General features: G+C 42.1%; 1 protein-coding gene and 1 non-coding gene across 8 annotated transcripts in view; one reads left to right on the top strand and one right to left on the bottom strand.

Annotated features, from left to right (window-relative positions):
- XPO6 (exportin 6) overlaps window positions 1-13,969 on the bottom strand; it is a 114,019-nt gene that overhangs the window by 81,144 nt on the left and 18,906 nt on the right. For 6 of the 7 annotated variants that reach the window (XM_054669057.2, XM_016929688.4, XM_016929685.4 and 3 more), the window contains one exon: window positions 1,852-1,942. The exons of the other annotated variant lie outside the window; for it this stretch is intronic. In XM_054669057.2, coding sequence (XP_054525032.1) covers window positions 1,852-1,942 — 91 coding nt within the window. The remainder of the gene's footprint in view (window positions 1-1,851; window positions 1,943-13,969) is intronic. 7 annotated transcript variants of the gene reach the window in all.
- Window positions 8-133, top strand: LOC112205942 (small nucleolar RNA SNORA25). Its single transcript, XR_002940078.1, has one exon. It is a non-coding gene; the product is annotated as a small nucleolar RNA SNORA25 (small nucleolar RNA).

Raw genomic sequence — 13,969 nt, forward strand, 5'->3', positions numbered from 1 at the left:
TAATTTTAGATCATTTCAAAGAGGGCTCATGGGGCTATGAAACCATGAGCTCTTAATGCTATGACCAAAGACTGAAGTTCTCTATAGGATGCCATAGCACTCAATGGTGCTGTTTTCCTGAGGAGACATAAGAAAAGCGGGGAAACATATTTTTGTAGAGACGGAGTCTTGCTATGTTGCCCAGACTGGTCTCAAACCCCTGGGCTCAAGTGATCCACCCGCCTTGACCTCCCAAAGTGCTGAGATTACAGGCATGAGCCACCATGCCTAGTCAAAAACATTATTTTAATAAAAATAAAAGTTAATTACAAATCCATAAAAGGAAGCTAACAGCCTGCCCTAATAATTAAGCAAAGGTTTATGTGAATCCCCAAAGTGAAGTCAAACCAGACTGGATCTGAGGAACTCTGGGCTCTGTTCTAGACTCTGAGTCTGACCCCAAGTGAGTCACTGCTCCCCCCTGATGCTTCTGTTTCCTCCACTCTACAATGACCACATGGTCTCGAGGTCCCTGCTAACAGCTCTATCAATTTCTAGAGCACTAGTGATTTACCTTTGCTGGAGGGTGGGTGGAGCCCTTTGAAGAAAAGGTTTCCTTCCTTTCTCTGACCAAACTAGGAAAAGCCTGGAGTTTATCCCAAGACCATAGAAAAGAAGCAATAAGTGGTCCAAGCCCACACACTCAAATAAAGCTACAATGACTAGGTACAAAGAGAACTGAACTAAGACAAGCCTACTGTATAGAAACAAACCCCTGGATTCCCCTCAGCCTGCACTCGAATTTGGCATCTGGAGCATTTGGCTACTTAAATCTCTTTTAAGATCAGATTAGAATATGAACATGTTCAGAAGGTTCTACGTTTAATTCATGAAACAGAAGGTGAGAAATATTTGATTTACAAACCAAAAATTAAAAGAATCAAAAGCATTTCAATTATAATCTAAAACAAGACTTCAAAGAATACAGTAGAGTGTCAGAATATCGAAGACTAATGGCCAGGCATGGTGGCTCACACCTGTAATCCCAGCACCTTGGGAGGCCGAGGTGGGCAGATCTCTTGAGGTCAGTTCAAGACCCACCTGGCTAATACGGTGAAACCCCGTCTCTACTAAAAATACAAAAAATTAGCCGGGGGTGGTGGTGGGCACCTGTAATCCCAGCAACTCGGGAGGCTGAGACAGGAGAATCGCTTGAACCCAGGAGGCGGAGGTTGCAGTGAGCCGAGATCGCCCCATGAACTCCAGCCTGGGCAACAGAATGAGATGCCGTCTCAAAAACAAAAAAAAAAAAAATTTTTTTTGAGACAGGATCTTACATTGCCCAGGCAGTGGGAAGCCCCCAAAAGTAATACCAGTTATGGGATTTCTGGGCACTATTAGGTTCAGATCAGACCTCTGCACAGCAAAACATGTTCATTTTGACACTTTCCTGAGTTGTTACTATTTCTCTTTAAATAACCAGCCAGGTGCAGTGGCTCCCACTTATAATCCCAGCTATTCAGGAGGCTGAGATGGAAGGATCACTTGAGGCCAGGAGTTCAAGACCAGCCTGGGCAACATAGCGAGACCCTGTCCCACCCCACCCTAGACGCCCCCACCAAAAAGTCACAGGCTTCTTATATGAAAGTTCAACAACATTGCTGAAATTAAGATCCACAGTGATGGATTTTCTTTCCTTTGGTCAAGTGGAGGGGTTTCCCCAGCCACCAGCCAACAGAACCAGAGCGAAAAGAGCAAGAATTCAAGTGGAAAGCACGCAGACTTGACCAGTCACGGCTACGAACAACTCCTTCCTCCCTACCAGGGCCTCCTCATTATAAATTCCTCTTTACAAGTCAATGCTCCACTTACCTATCTCACGTTTTCTTTCATTGGTTGTACAATCGTGAAAAAATTCTGTCATCAGACTTTCCAATGCCCTGAGAGAGGCTTCTTCAGATGCCTAACAAAGGAATTTGAAAAAAAATCAATAAGCTGCATCTTCAGTTCCACTGTTCCTCAGTTCCTTCTAGGTCACATTCAACAGCAAGAGCAATTTACTTCCTCAAAATCTTGGTTCAACATTCTTCAAATGCATGGTATATGCCAGAAAAAACTGAAGGGAATTTCCCAGCTGGCTCAAAACCCAACGTTGTTGTTGCATCCTCTATAAATTCATGCTACTGTGCAACTGATTTTCAATTATATATGCTAAGGAAAGGGGAAATTCAAAATTCAACTCTGGAATAATGATTGAAAGCAAATTAGCCCCTGGCCCTTCCTGAATGGGCAGAGCAGAGAGATTCAAGAAGGCCAGAACTCCTCATAGACTATCCATCCCTGATACATTTCCCCTGTGTCTGAATAATTTGCCATATTTTGATTCACAGCACTTATATCAAACAGCTTCATAGATTCTCAGGGGTTTGGGGGGGTAACCAGGGAGAGTGGTTTTTTTTTTTTTTTTTAAGAGACAGGGTCTCTGTTTGCCCAGGCTGGAGTACAGTGGTGCAATCATAGCTCACTGCAGCCTTGAATTCCTGGGCTCAAGCGATCTTCCCATCCCAGCCACCCAAAGCAATGGGACTACAAGTGTGAGTCACTCACTGCAACTGGCCATGGATTCTTGGAGGTTTTTGAAGGCATTCCAGGAGTCATACAGTCAATTCTCAATCTCACGTGAGCAGCCAACAGAGATTAAAGTGCAGCTGAGAGCCAAGCTAACTAGGGATTCAAAATTAGCTCCTGTAAACCACAGGCCCACAGTGAGAGCCAGACTCTCAGCAGAACTGCTCAGGTTGGAAATGAGAGGAGAGTCAGCTCAAGGCCCCCAGTACCCATCCCCTCCCTTTGGGGTTCATATGGAGCCCCAAAACCCACTTCCTTTATTCTTACTCAAGTAGGAGTCGCAGGAATGACCTTGAGTTAACACTCCTTCACACAACCTGCCTGCAAAAAGGTAACCATTCCCAAACCATTTTTGAGTCATCACTGGTATAATTCTACCCCAGACATAATCAAGAGCCAGCAGCAGTTGTGATTATTTAATTATCTCTTAACTTCTTTCTTCCCACCTATCTCCCTTCCCCATATCCTCTCCATCACCCATGGACTGAGACCTGACTATAAAAACTGCATTTTAAAACAACAAGCCCACACTCAAATGTGTCACATGTCAAACTGTAGTATACCAGCGGCCTCCGTCGGGTGATTGACTTTGTGAAGACTGAGGAACAAATTTTCATCTCTGAGGAAAAACCAGCACTTCTCAGTACCAATTACAGAGGCTGAATCAGACTTGATTCACAAGCATGTGCACACCAACCAACACACACAAGTGCACTCACTACACAGAACACAGGGCCAAGTTCCTCCCACACTGAGATCACAGAATGATGGCTCTGCAATGACACCTGAACTGCAACACACTGAATGATGAATTATTGTACAATACTTTGAGCGCTTGTGAGTGAGAGAGACTTTCTTCTCTGAACTTTGTATTTAGGATAAAGATTAGCCTAGCCCCCTACTCCTCTTTCAAACTTCCATATCGGTTTAACTAAAAAATATCCTTGGCTTGCAAGCCAAGCTGTTTTATTAAAAACTATCTATTTTTTCAAACCCAAAAATAAACTGAAAAGTGAAGCTAAAATAAGACTGCAATCTTCTAAAATGTTTCAAGTGTTTGTGTTGATCAAAACAGCCTCACTGTTCTCACTGACTTTATAAATAAAGGCTATAAATGCAAACCTCTAAAATGAGTGTACATAATAAAAGAACGCTGTAGTCTGTTTCATAAATCGAGTCTGGTGTGCCATTTCATTTGAAAAAAGGATTTGCTATTTAAAATAAAAAGGCTGTGGGAAGATGCAGAAGAATCAAAAAAAATAGCACATGTTAAAATAAATCAATAGTTCTTCTGGAGCCAAAATGTGTTCCTGGAAACTAAGGACACATCTGCAAATCATATCTCTCCATAACTTCTTGTGTTGAATCATTTTAAAGTAGATCCTGCAGCAAACTTGAGCTTATCACATCCAGGCAATCAACCACCAACATTTATTTAGTACTAGATTCTTGAGGAAGAGATCTGAGAAATAAATGATTACTGGCAAGTTCCTGATAATCTCCAAAAAGAATCCAACTCTGCCACCATTCCCAGTCCCATCTACCCTTTACTCTCTGCCCCAACCCAAGAAGTTACGGTTCCTGCAGAAAGTGGAAGGACAAAAGTACTCCTAAGAATCCCAGATGGGCTGGCCCAAAGGTACTGAGTTATCTCAGTGGACTGTTTGCAGTCAGTTACAGATGCAACTCCTTGTTCTACTCTTTCCCCCGTTCTCACTACTACACTTCACTAGTTTAAAAAAAAAAAAAAAAAAAAAAAAAACCCAGATGCATTTTCCCATTAAATGATGGCTACATGAAAAAGGAAGCTCCAAAACCAAATCCGGGGCATTACCAGGTGTTTCTCAACAAGAACAAATAAGTGCTGTTTGCATTTTTAATCATTTCTATATCTGTAACAATAATACCTGCCTCACAGGGTGATATGAGATCCAATCAGGCGATCCATGTAAAACTGCTACATAAACCGTAAGGAATTATCTAATCTGTAGTTATGGCTGATCTCATTTTTATTTGGTCTTAGATACCAAATGAAAACAGACCAAAGCAAAACAACAAAAGTGGTCAGGCCTACTTTGAAACTAGAGACTCATGCCCTCAGGTTTAAGGGCTTTCTCCCAATCATATCTAGTGGGGCTTTTCAGACTAGATTTCAAAATGAAGCTATGTAAAATGTATAAGCGGTAAAAATCAGGAGGCCGAGAATTTGCCAACATCACACAAGCAGAACAGAGGTAGAAAAGACATAGAAGGCACATTCAAGGATACTGGTTCAAGGATACTGGAGAATTCCCTGGCTCCCGTTTGGCAACAAAGCCACCGGAACCTCGGCCAGCTGTTTCAAGCAAGTGGTGAAGCCAGAAAGTAGATTGGGTGAGTTAAGGAATTAACTGCAAGTGAGGAAGAGGTAATACTCCAAGCAGATTACACTTTCAAGTAACGAAAGGGACAAAGAACATAAAACAAAATCCAAGTGCCATTGTGTGGTAGGGAGACAAGGCTTCCATTCCCAAAGGCTATTCAAAAACTTTATCTCCTGCGCTGCATTAATTTATGAAGAACAAGAAAATTTATCTGACTGCCTCCTACCTTGTGCTTGGGATTTAAGCCTCAGATCTTGACAAACTAAGGAAAGATAAGATTAGTTTAAAACTAAGTGAGACACATTCACACACAAAAATTCCAGTTGGATTGTAGATACAGAGTATCTTCACAATCTAGGGGTAGGGAAAAATTTCTTAAACAGAACACATAAACCACTAACCATAAAGGAAAAGACTGATAAGTTGAAATGTTCATCAGATGGCACAATGGAGAGAGTGTAAAAGAAAGCCACAAAATAGGAGCTATCTGCAATATGGAAACAGGGAACTCATATCAGAGCATAAAATAACTTCAACAAATCAGTAAAAAAAAAAAAAAAAAAAGACAAAGGACTTCAATTTTTTTGGACAGGCAAATAATTACTTATAAAAGAGGGTATTCAAAAAGCCTATAAATAAGTGTTCAGCCTCATTAGTTATCAGGAAAATACAAATTTAAAATAAGATAGTGCTACACATCTACCAGAAAGGCTAAAATTTAAAAGACTGACAATAATAAGTGTTGATGAGGAGGCTGAGCAACCAGCACATGCATATACTGCTGGTGGGAGTATACACTGGTACAACCACTCTAGAAAACTGACAGCTAAACATATGCATATCTTATGACCCTGCAATTCTACTCCTTGATATATACCCAACAGAAATTTTTACATGTATACCAAACGAAAACATACACAAATGTTCACAGCACTATTATACACAATACCCAAAAAGTCAAAAGAACCCAAATATCCGTCACCACTGGAATGGATGAATAGTGATTTCTTGATAGAGAAGAATATTATAAGACAACAGGAATTAATATTGCTACATGCAACAACACAGATGAATCTCACAAACACAATGTAGAGTGAAAGAAACCAAAACACAACCTTTCATTATTCACTTTATATTAATTTTAACAACAACAAAAAAAAAGCCAGGCATAGTGGCCCACATCTATAATTCCAGCTACTTGGGAGGCTGAGGCAAGAGGATCACTCGAGCCCAGGAGTTCAAGGCTGCAGTGAGGTATGATTGCACCAATGCACTCTAGCCTGGGCAACAGAGCAAGACCTTGCCTCTTAAAAAATAATAATAATAATAATTTAAATAAGTAAAACTTATCTGTGGTGTTATAATCAGACTAGTGGTTACCTTGGAGGAGGAGGGATTCTGGTAATAGTCTATTTCTTTATCTGAGTGTTAGTTACACAAAGATGATCAACTTTACAATTTATCTGCTTCTGTGTAAATATATACTGCAATTTTAAACACTTAATGTTTTAAAATCCTCATTTCTAAAGTCCAGGTTGGTGTTATCAGACTCTTTAGAAACTGTATTTTAGCTCTATCAGCACAACTATGGCTCTGGGGACTGGCAATAAGCCTGCAGGTAACAGTGTGAGCATGAGGCTCCTGATTTCTAGGAACCATCTCTTGTCTTCAGAGCTGCCAGGATGGCAGCACAAGGTATTACAACCCCATAAGCCTATGCTTCCCCAAGAGTTACTTGGCTCACCTCAATAGCAAATGGCACATACACTTAAAATCCTTGGGCAGGATGACGAATTAAGCTTGGCTCAGAATATACTCTTGGAGAGCTCTGCATAGATCTAAAACAAACCCAAGTTTTCTGTTCCAGAAACAGTTAAAACTGCAAAGGTGATAAGCTTGCAACTGTGCCTGCCCTGACTTTATCTGCTCCTTTTACTTTGCTGCTCATGGGTCAGCAGTTCAGAGATCTATGCCATTGACTCATTTATTAAGGGACTACTAAGTCCACCAAGACCCATAATCACCTAAAAAAATTAAAACTTGGAAGAAGTGGAAGGGTGACATAATTTGAGATCGCCTTTGCTTCTTCCCCATATTCTCCATCCACAGCAAACACCATCAGGTCTGCGGACTGTTGCTTCTCACTCTTTCGCAGGTTTGTACCTTCTCCCTCACCACTATTTCTACGGAGCCCTAATCATCTCCTGCCTACATTACTATAATTGCTTTTACCTGGTTACCAGGTTTTCCAATTCCAATCCAAACAGTACTTTACCGCCAGATAAATTCTCTTAAATATAGATTTTTCTGCCCCAGTTATTCTTTTTTTTTTTTTTTTTTTTGCTAAAGACATGGTCTCACTCTGTTGCCAGGCTAGAGTGCAGTGGCATGATCCTAGTCCACTGAGGCCTCAAACTCCTGGGCTCAAGCAATCCTCCTGCCTCAGCTTCAAATAGCTGAGACTACAGGCACATGCCACCACATCTGGCTGATTTTTATTTTCATTTTTGCAGAGCCTGGGTCTTGCTCTGTTGCCGAGGTTGGGGTTGAACACCTGACTTCAAGTGATCCTCCCACCTTGGCCTCCCAAAATGCTGGGATTACAGGTGGGAGCCTCTGCATTCAGCCTAATTTTTTTTTTTTTTTAGAGACAGAGTGTTGCTGTATCACCCCAGGCTGGAGTGCAGTGGAACAATCACAGCTCACTGCAGCCTCAAACCCCTGGGCTCAGGCGATCCTCCCCACCTCAGCCTCCTGAGAAGCTGAGACTATAGGCACATGCCATCACACCGCTCCAATTATTCTAAACCTAGCTTTAATTCTGGAGTGACTAAGCAACTCAGCTATTTGTTGGAGAAATGAGAATTCAATACTCACTAAGTAACTGATATTGCTTAAATTAAGCCCCTGGGATACAATGATGAGTAAGACGGTCCCTAACTTCAAAGAACTGAAGGTGGGCTAGCAGTTACATCCTGTAGTCCTGGCGTACATATAAACAGCCTCAGAAGACCAAAGAGAAAACTAACTCTATCTGAAGGAAAGAAAGCTTCACAGGGGTGATTTGGGTTTTGAAGAGCAAAGAAGTTTACTAGGAGGATAAGAAGGAAAGCATACCTGATTCAACGTCACTCGCCACAGGAAGCCACTCCAATCTGAACACTCATGGTCTCATAAGCGAGTACCTAGCCCCATCCTGCATTTGCTTCTGAGACTGCAATTTATAGTTTAACCTTCATGAATTTTCCTACACAGATTACAGTACAGATCAGGTCATTTACATCTTGTGTCTTTGTCTTGTAATCAGTACTACAGAATTTTGCCCTTGGTGCTGTTCTCTGGTCATTTCAGAATGGCAAAAGTTTTAAAATGCAGGCTCTAGGGTCAGGTTCCCCAAGTTTGAATCCAAATGTGCAGCTTGACCTTGGCCTAGTTATTTAATGTGTCACTGTTTCTTCTTGTGCACAAGTGGGGACAGTAAAAGTACCTAACATATTGGGTCATTCTGAGAATTAAATAAAATGTAAAATACATAGTAAACACAATGTCAGGCATGAAGTGTGGGCTGAAAGTCACTGTTCATACGTCATAGATATTAGGCTTCTCTAACCAGAACATCAACTGTCTGGAAAGATGCTCTATCTAGTATGTCTGTATTTTCTACAATATCTACCATGGGCTGGTGCTCAACTATCTTAAAGACCAAATTCAAGAGAGTAAAAGGAACAAGAAAACTGTTGGTATCACTTTCAGTTTCTCAAGAATACTGGTAATTCCTCCAAATTGAAGATACATGTGACTCTTTACATTCCCCTTTAAGTGTTCTGACCATAAGCAGACTTCTGCTCACACGCAGATTCAATCTGTGTTGAAAAACAGGAGACTGCTAACACTGAGACTGAAGGTGGATAATAAGGTGCTTTTCCCTAAGATGTGGCAGCTAGAAGGTGGTTTCCTCAAACCCTGATTAAATCTGTAATATGTTACCTAATGGCCTCTAAAACAACCCCCTCTAAGCATAACCTTTTTACAAAATTAATATTGGGGAATAATGACTATTTTTTAAATTTTTTTTAAATAAAGATGGGGTCTTGCTATGTTGCCCAAGCTAGTCTTAAAACCCCCAGGTTCAAGCAATCCTCCCACCTATGCCTCTCAAAGTTCTGGGATTACAGGCATGGGCCACCATGCCCAGCCAAAAATGACTATTTTTTAAAGACACTTCTATTAAGCTTTTTGCCATCCTTTCCCAGAGCCTCATTTTGTATAATCTACTAGGAGGTGAATCATATGGGTCTCCTATATTCAGGTTCATGGGCTCATAAATACCAAACCTCAACAAAATGAGGACTAGTATCCCAGAGTACCATTCAAATATCCCTGTGGCATATCTAGAACAGTGTCATTACCCTATTTGCTGTACATAAAGGTTTCGAAGAAAAGTGATTCTATCCCTGCTGCCAACCAAGGTTAAAAAGCATGCAAAACATATCCGGTGTGTTACAACACATGCGATTAGCAAAGATATTCAAACTCATGTAAACTTTCTCTGAAAGCTAACAGGATTACCATAGATGTCTAAACTCTCAGATCATCACTCTCACTTCCCTACACCCTTCACCACTGCAAAAAAAAAAAAAAAAAGAAGAGAGAAAAAAATCTTTGACCTGTAGGCCTGCACACAAGTATGAGATGAAATACTAAGCTTAAAATAACATGCATGGGAACCAGGGCGAGTGACATCTACCTATCCCCCTCCTGAAGTCATTCAGCTCAAAAAGCCAGAAAGCTAGAAAAGTGCATCAAGGAAGCCCCAGTCAGGAGAACGACATTCAGAACAAGGCCTCCTCCCATCTCTCCCTCCCGTCACTACTGCTCTTTTGCATCCCAGCCCGTAGATATTTTCCTTTTCCTTTTGTTTTCTGGAGGAACAGGTCTTGCTCTGTCGCCCAGGCTGGAGTACAGTGGCACAAACTCTATCTCCCGGGCTCAAGCTATCCTTCTACCTCAGCCTCCCAAGTAGCTGGGACCACAGCCGCACACCACCACATCCAGCTGATTTTTGTATTTTTTGTAGAGCTGGGGTTTCGCCATGTTGCCCAGGCTGGTCTTAAACTCCAGGGCTCAAGCAATCCGCCTGCCTCAGCCTCCAAAAGTGCTGGGATTAGAGGCACGAGCCACCGCGCCCAGCTGACACTTCCTTTAAAAAAAAAAAAAAAAAAAAAAAGCACAGCATATTGAAGTGGAAATCTCACTTTATTCCTCTATTTAAAAAAAAGAAAAAGTGGTGAAGCCCACTGACCCTCCACAGTCTAGCAGTCAGCAGCGCAATCAGGGAAGCCCAGAGACACCGGATGACTAGCTCAAAGACACACAGCCAGTGAGCAGCCAGCCAGAATCTCAGCCCCAGCCACACCCATGTGAGTTCCTTTCCTTAGCCTGACTGTGATAGGACAGGGTAAGGCCAAGCAGAGGGAAGACCGAGGTACAAATATACATTGATGTAATTAATTCTAAACATTGTGTACAAGAGTTGCAGGAGAAAAAAAAATGTCTTCTACTGAAGCAAACAAACAGACAACCACAGCATGTAACAGGACTGCTAAGGCTGGGCAGGCGCGCCCACCCCTCTATTAACACAATCTGGAACAAAGTCATCCCCTCGCATGAGAAAGGCTTCTTCTTTTCTTGTCTGCAGCTTAGATCTAGACATAACTTTGCACAATATCTTCACACAGACATTTAATATTTGATTAAAACATACACTCTGGCTGCATCTAAACATAATTTTAGTCATTAAAAAGCACTTTTCTGCTTTAATCTAAAACTACCATAAAGTTGATCGATGGCAGAACATTCCTGTATTATTTCTTGGGTTTGCACAAAGTGCCCAGTCAGATTGCCTGTCTCTTCCTCTAATTACTGCTGAGGACCAAGAGTTAGAAGCAAGATGACTGCCAGGTGTCTGGGCCAGGAAGTTCAACTGATCCCACTGTGGCAGTGATAACATGGAAGCAGCATATTTTCTCCCCACGGAGACCAGTTAGAGGAAACATCTTTGTATACAGAGGATGGTACGTTTTATGCTGGGAAACCTCATCCACATAGTATTGGAGAATGCATAAAAACAAGACTCATCAATCAGCTACCAATGGAGAGGTGCACCAGTTTCTTTATTTTTTATTTATTTTTTTTTTTGAGACTGAGTTTAGCTCTATCGCCCAGCTGGAGTGCAGTGGCACAATCTCAGCTCACTGTAACCTCCACCTCCCAGGTTCAAGCAATTCTCGTGTCTCAGCCTCCCAAGCAGCTCGGATTACAGGTGCCCGCCACCACACCTGGCTAATTTTTTTTGAATTTTTATTAGAGACAAGATTTCATCATGTTGGCCAGGCTGGTCTTGAACTCTTGACCTCAAGCGATCCCGCCCACCTCGGCCTCCCAAAGTGCTGGGATTACAGGCCTGAGCCAGCGTGCCCAGCCTGGTTTCAATAATTTTAAACAACAAATCTAAAGACTAAAGAGCATGACAAGTAAATGCTACACCTGACCACAGATTGATCCTGGACTGGAGGGAAAAAATGCTATGAAAGGCATGACTGAGCCAATTGACAAAACTGGAATACAGGTGATAGTAGTTTAGATCAAAGTACTGAATCAATGTTCTATTAACCGAAGATGATAACTGTACCATAGTCATGTGGGAGAATGCCCCTATTAAGAAATATATGATATAGGGCAATGGACCATGACAAAGGCAACTTACTCTAAAATTGTTCAGAAAAAAATACATGTGTGTGTGAATGTACATGCATGTACATGCATATATGTCTATATATACATATAAAGAGGGAACGTGCAAATAATAACGTTAACAGGACAAAATATTAACGGTAGGTGAGTTTGGGTAAAGGGTATGAGAGATCTTTGTATAACTTATTCCTCGAAATCTTTCTATTTGAAATCATTTTGAAATAAACAGTTTTTAAAATACCATCCACTGGCCGGTACCCTCTACCTTGCCCCTGGCTGCTCCCAGCTAGCTGGGCATATGGGAAAGAGAAATGGAGAAAAGGATACAATAGGAAAGAATTATTCTCTCAGGTGCCAGGTTTATTTTCACCACGGTTACACAGCCTAGACATTAAAATGTTTGCATCTACTGGTTGGGCAACAAACCATATCCACTAGGAGCTAAAATACATATATTTTATATACTTATTTATATTCCAGTCAGAAGGCTTAATTAAACAGCCAAAAAAAGTAAATGATAAAAATAGTTATTCTGCAGAAACTGTCTAAAGTAAGTAATACAGCCAAGAGTAGGCTCTCTCTTCACAGTCCCATCTGCTTCCCTTTCCCAGGTACATATCCCAGGAGGATGGATGTTTATATCTGCATGCCTAGTATTAAACTCAAAAGATACTTACTGGGCACATTAACACAAGGCATGCTACCAAGAAATCCTAAAACACGATCACAGAATCTTAAGACAGAAGTAAACAAACCCCAGAGCACAGCAAGTCCAATCTTGTTCTACAATGAGGAAAATGAAGCTGAGAGAGAGCATCTTCCCAAAGTCAGCTAGCTGTGGGTCAAGTGAAGACAGGGGCAGGCCACCAGAGCTCTTGCCCAGTGACAGCTCCTACACCCCTTGAGGAAGCACAGAGGAGTTCTGCTCCAAGCATTTTAAGGATCATGAATGAGCTGGCTTTACCTGGCATTGGATGACATCAGGTAATGAATGAGTATGAAACTGACGAGCCACTATAAAAGCATGCTGCAAATCTAACATGATGATTAACACTACTGCTCAGGTGAGTAATTTCATTTCAGCTGCTATTACCACCTGTGCTATTTAAGAGCAAGTCTCTTGTAAAACCACCTTCATCCTGAATTATTCCCAGGTAGACTTGGCATTTTAAATAAGTTAACATAACGGCTGGGTGCGGTGGCTCACGCCTGTAATCCCAGCACTGTGGGAGGCTGAGGCAGGCAGATCACCTGAGGTCAGGAGTTCGAGACCAGCCTGGCCAACATGGTGAAACCCCATCTCTAATAAAAATACAAAAATTAGCCAGGAGTGGTGGTGGCGGACGCCTGTAATCCCAGCTACTCAGGAGGCTGAGGCAGGAGAATCACTTGAACCCAGGTGGCAGAGGCTGCAGTGAGCAGAGATCGGGCCACTGCACTCCAGCCTGGGTGACAGAGCAAGACTCTGTCTCAAAAAAAAAAAAAAAAAAGTTATAATATTATTTGACTTTGGTAAAAATCTCTAGACCACATTACTACTGGGAACTGGGGTAGCATAATCATCCCCTCCAGGTTCCACTCGGTTGCTATAAAGTCTCAAGAAACCAAGAGCAAACCAAAGTCTACCATCCTCTTTGTCAATGGCAAAGCTGCAATGCCTCGCCCTTCCCATTTCTAGTTGGCCTTGCCACCCGCCTCCAGACCTAGGGACAAAGAATGGTGCTAGCCACAAAAGGAAGGTAGGACACAGCTAAGGACAGGCTTCTCTTAAGGGTAAGCAGGGGAGAGACTTCAAGCACAAAGCCAGGCAGTGTTCTGATGCAGTGACCTCACACAGGGTAGATGTGGACCAATGGAGTGAGGCTCTCCCTGGTGCACCAATCAGATAAATCACTCCTATGGAAAGGAAGAAATGAGAGGGTGGAGACACGACCAGAAGAATGTGCCCCAATACTGCTCCCACCTGGTGTGCAGTCAAAACCCCCCTGAATGTAGGCTAAAGCAAGAATGAGGGGACACAGGAAGGTTACCCTCTACATAAGCAATGAGAAAACTAACAGGTTTGTTTTCTCTAATGGGAAACAGTGCTGCCACTGAGGGGTACAGGGCCAAGCATGGCAGGCAGAGAAAGTACCAGATCAGAGCCAGTCCTGGCTCTACTGAGTCTAGTCTGTGGCACTGTGGGCAAACCCCGCAAGCTCCTGGAGCATTCTTCATCTGTATTGGCTGATACAGTCATCTCTCCC

Source organism: Pan troglodytes, chromosome 18 (genome assembly GCF_028858775.2).
Source record: "Pan troglodytes isolate AG18354 chromosome 18, NHGRI_mPanTro3-v2.0_pri, whole genome shotgun sequence".
Lineage (NCBI taxonomy): Eukaryota > Metazoa > Chordata > Mammalia > Primates > Hominidae > Pan > Pan troglodytes.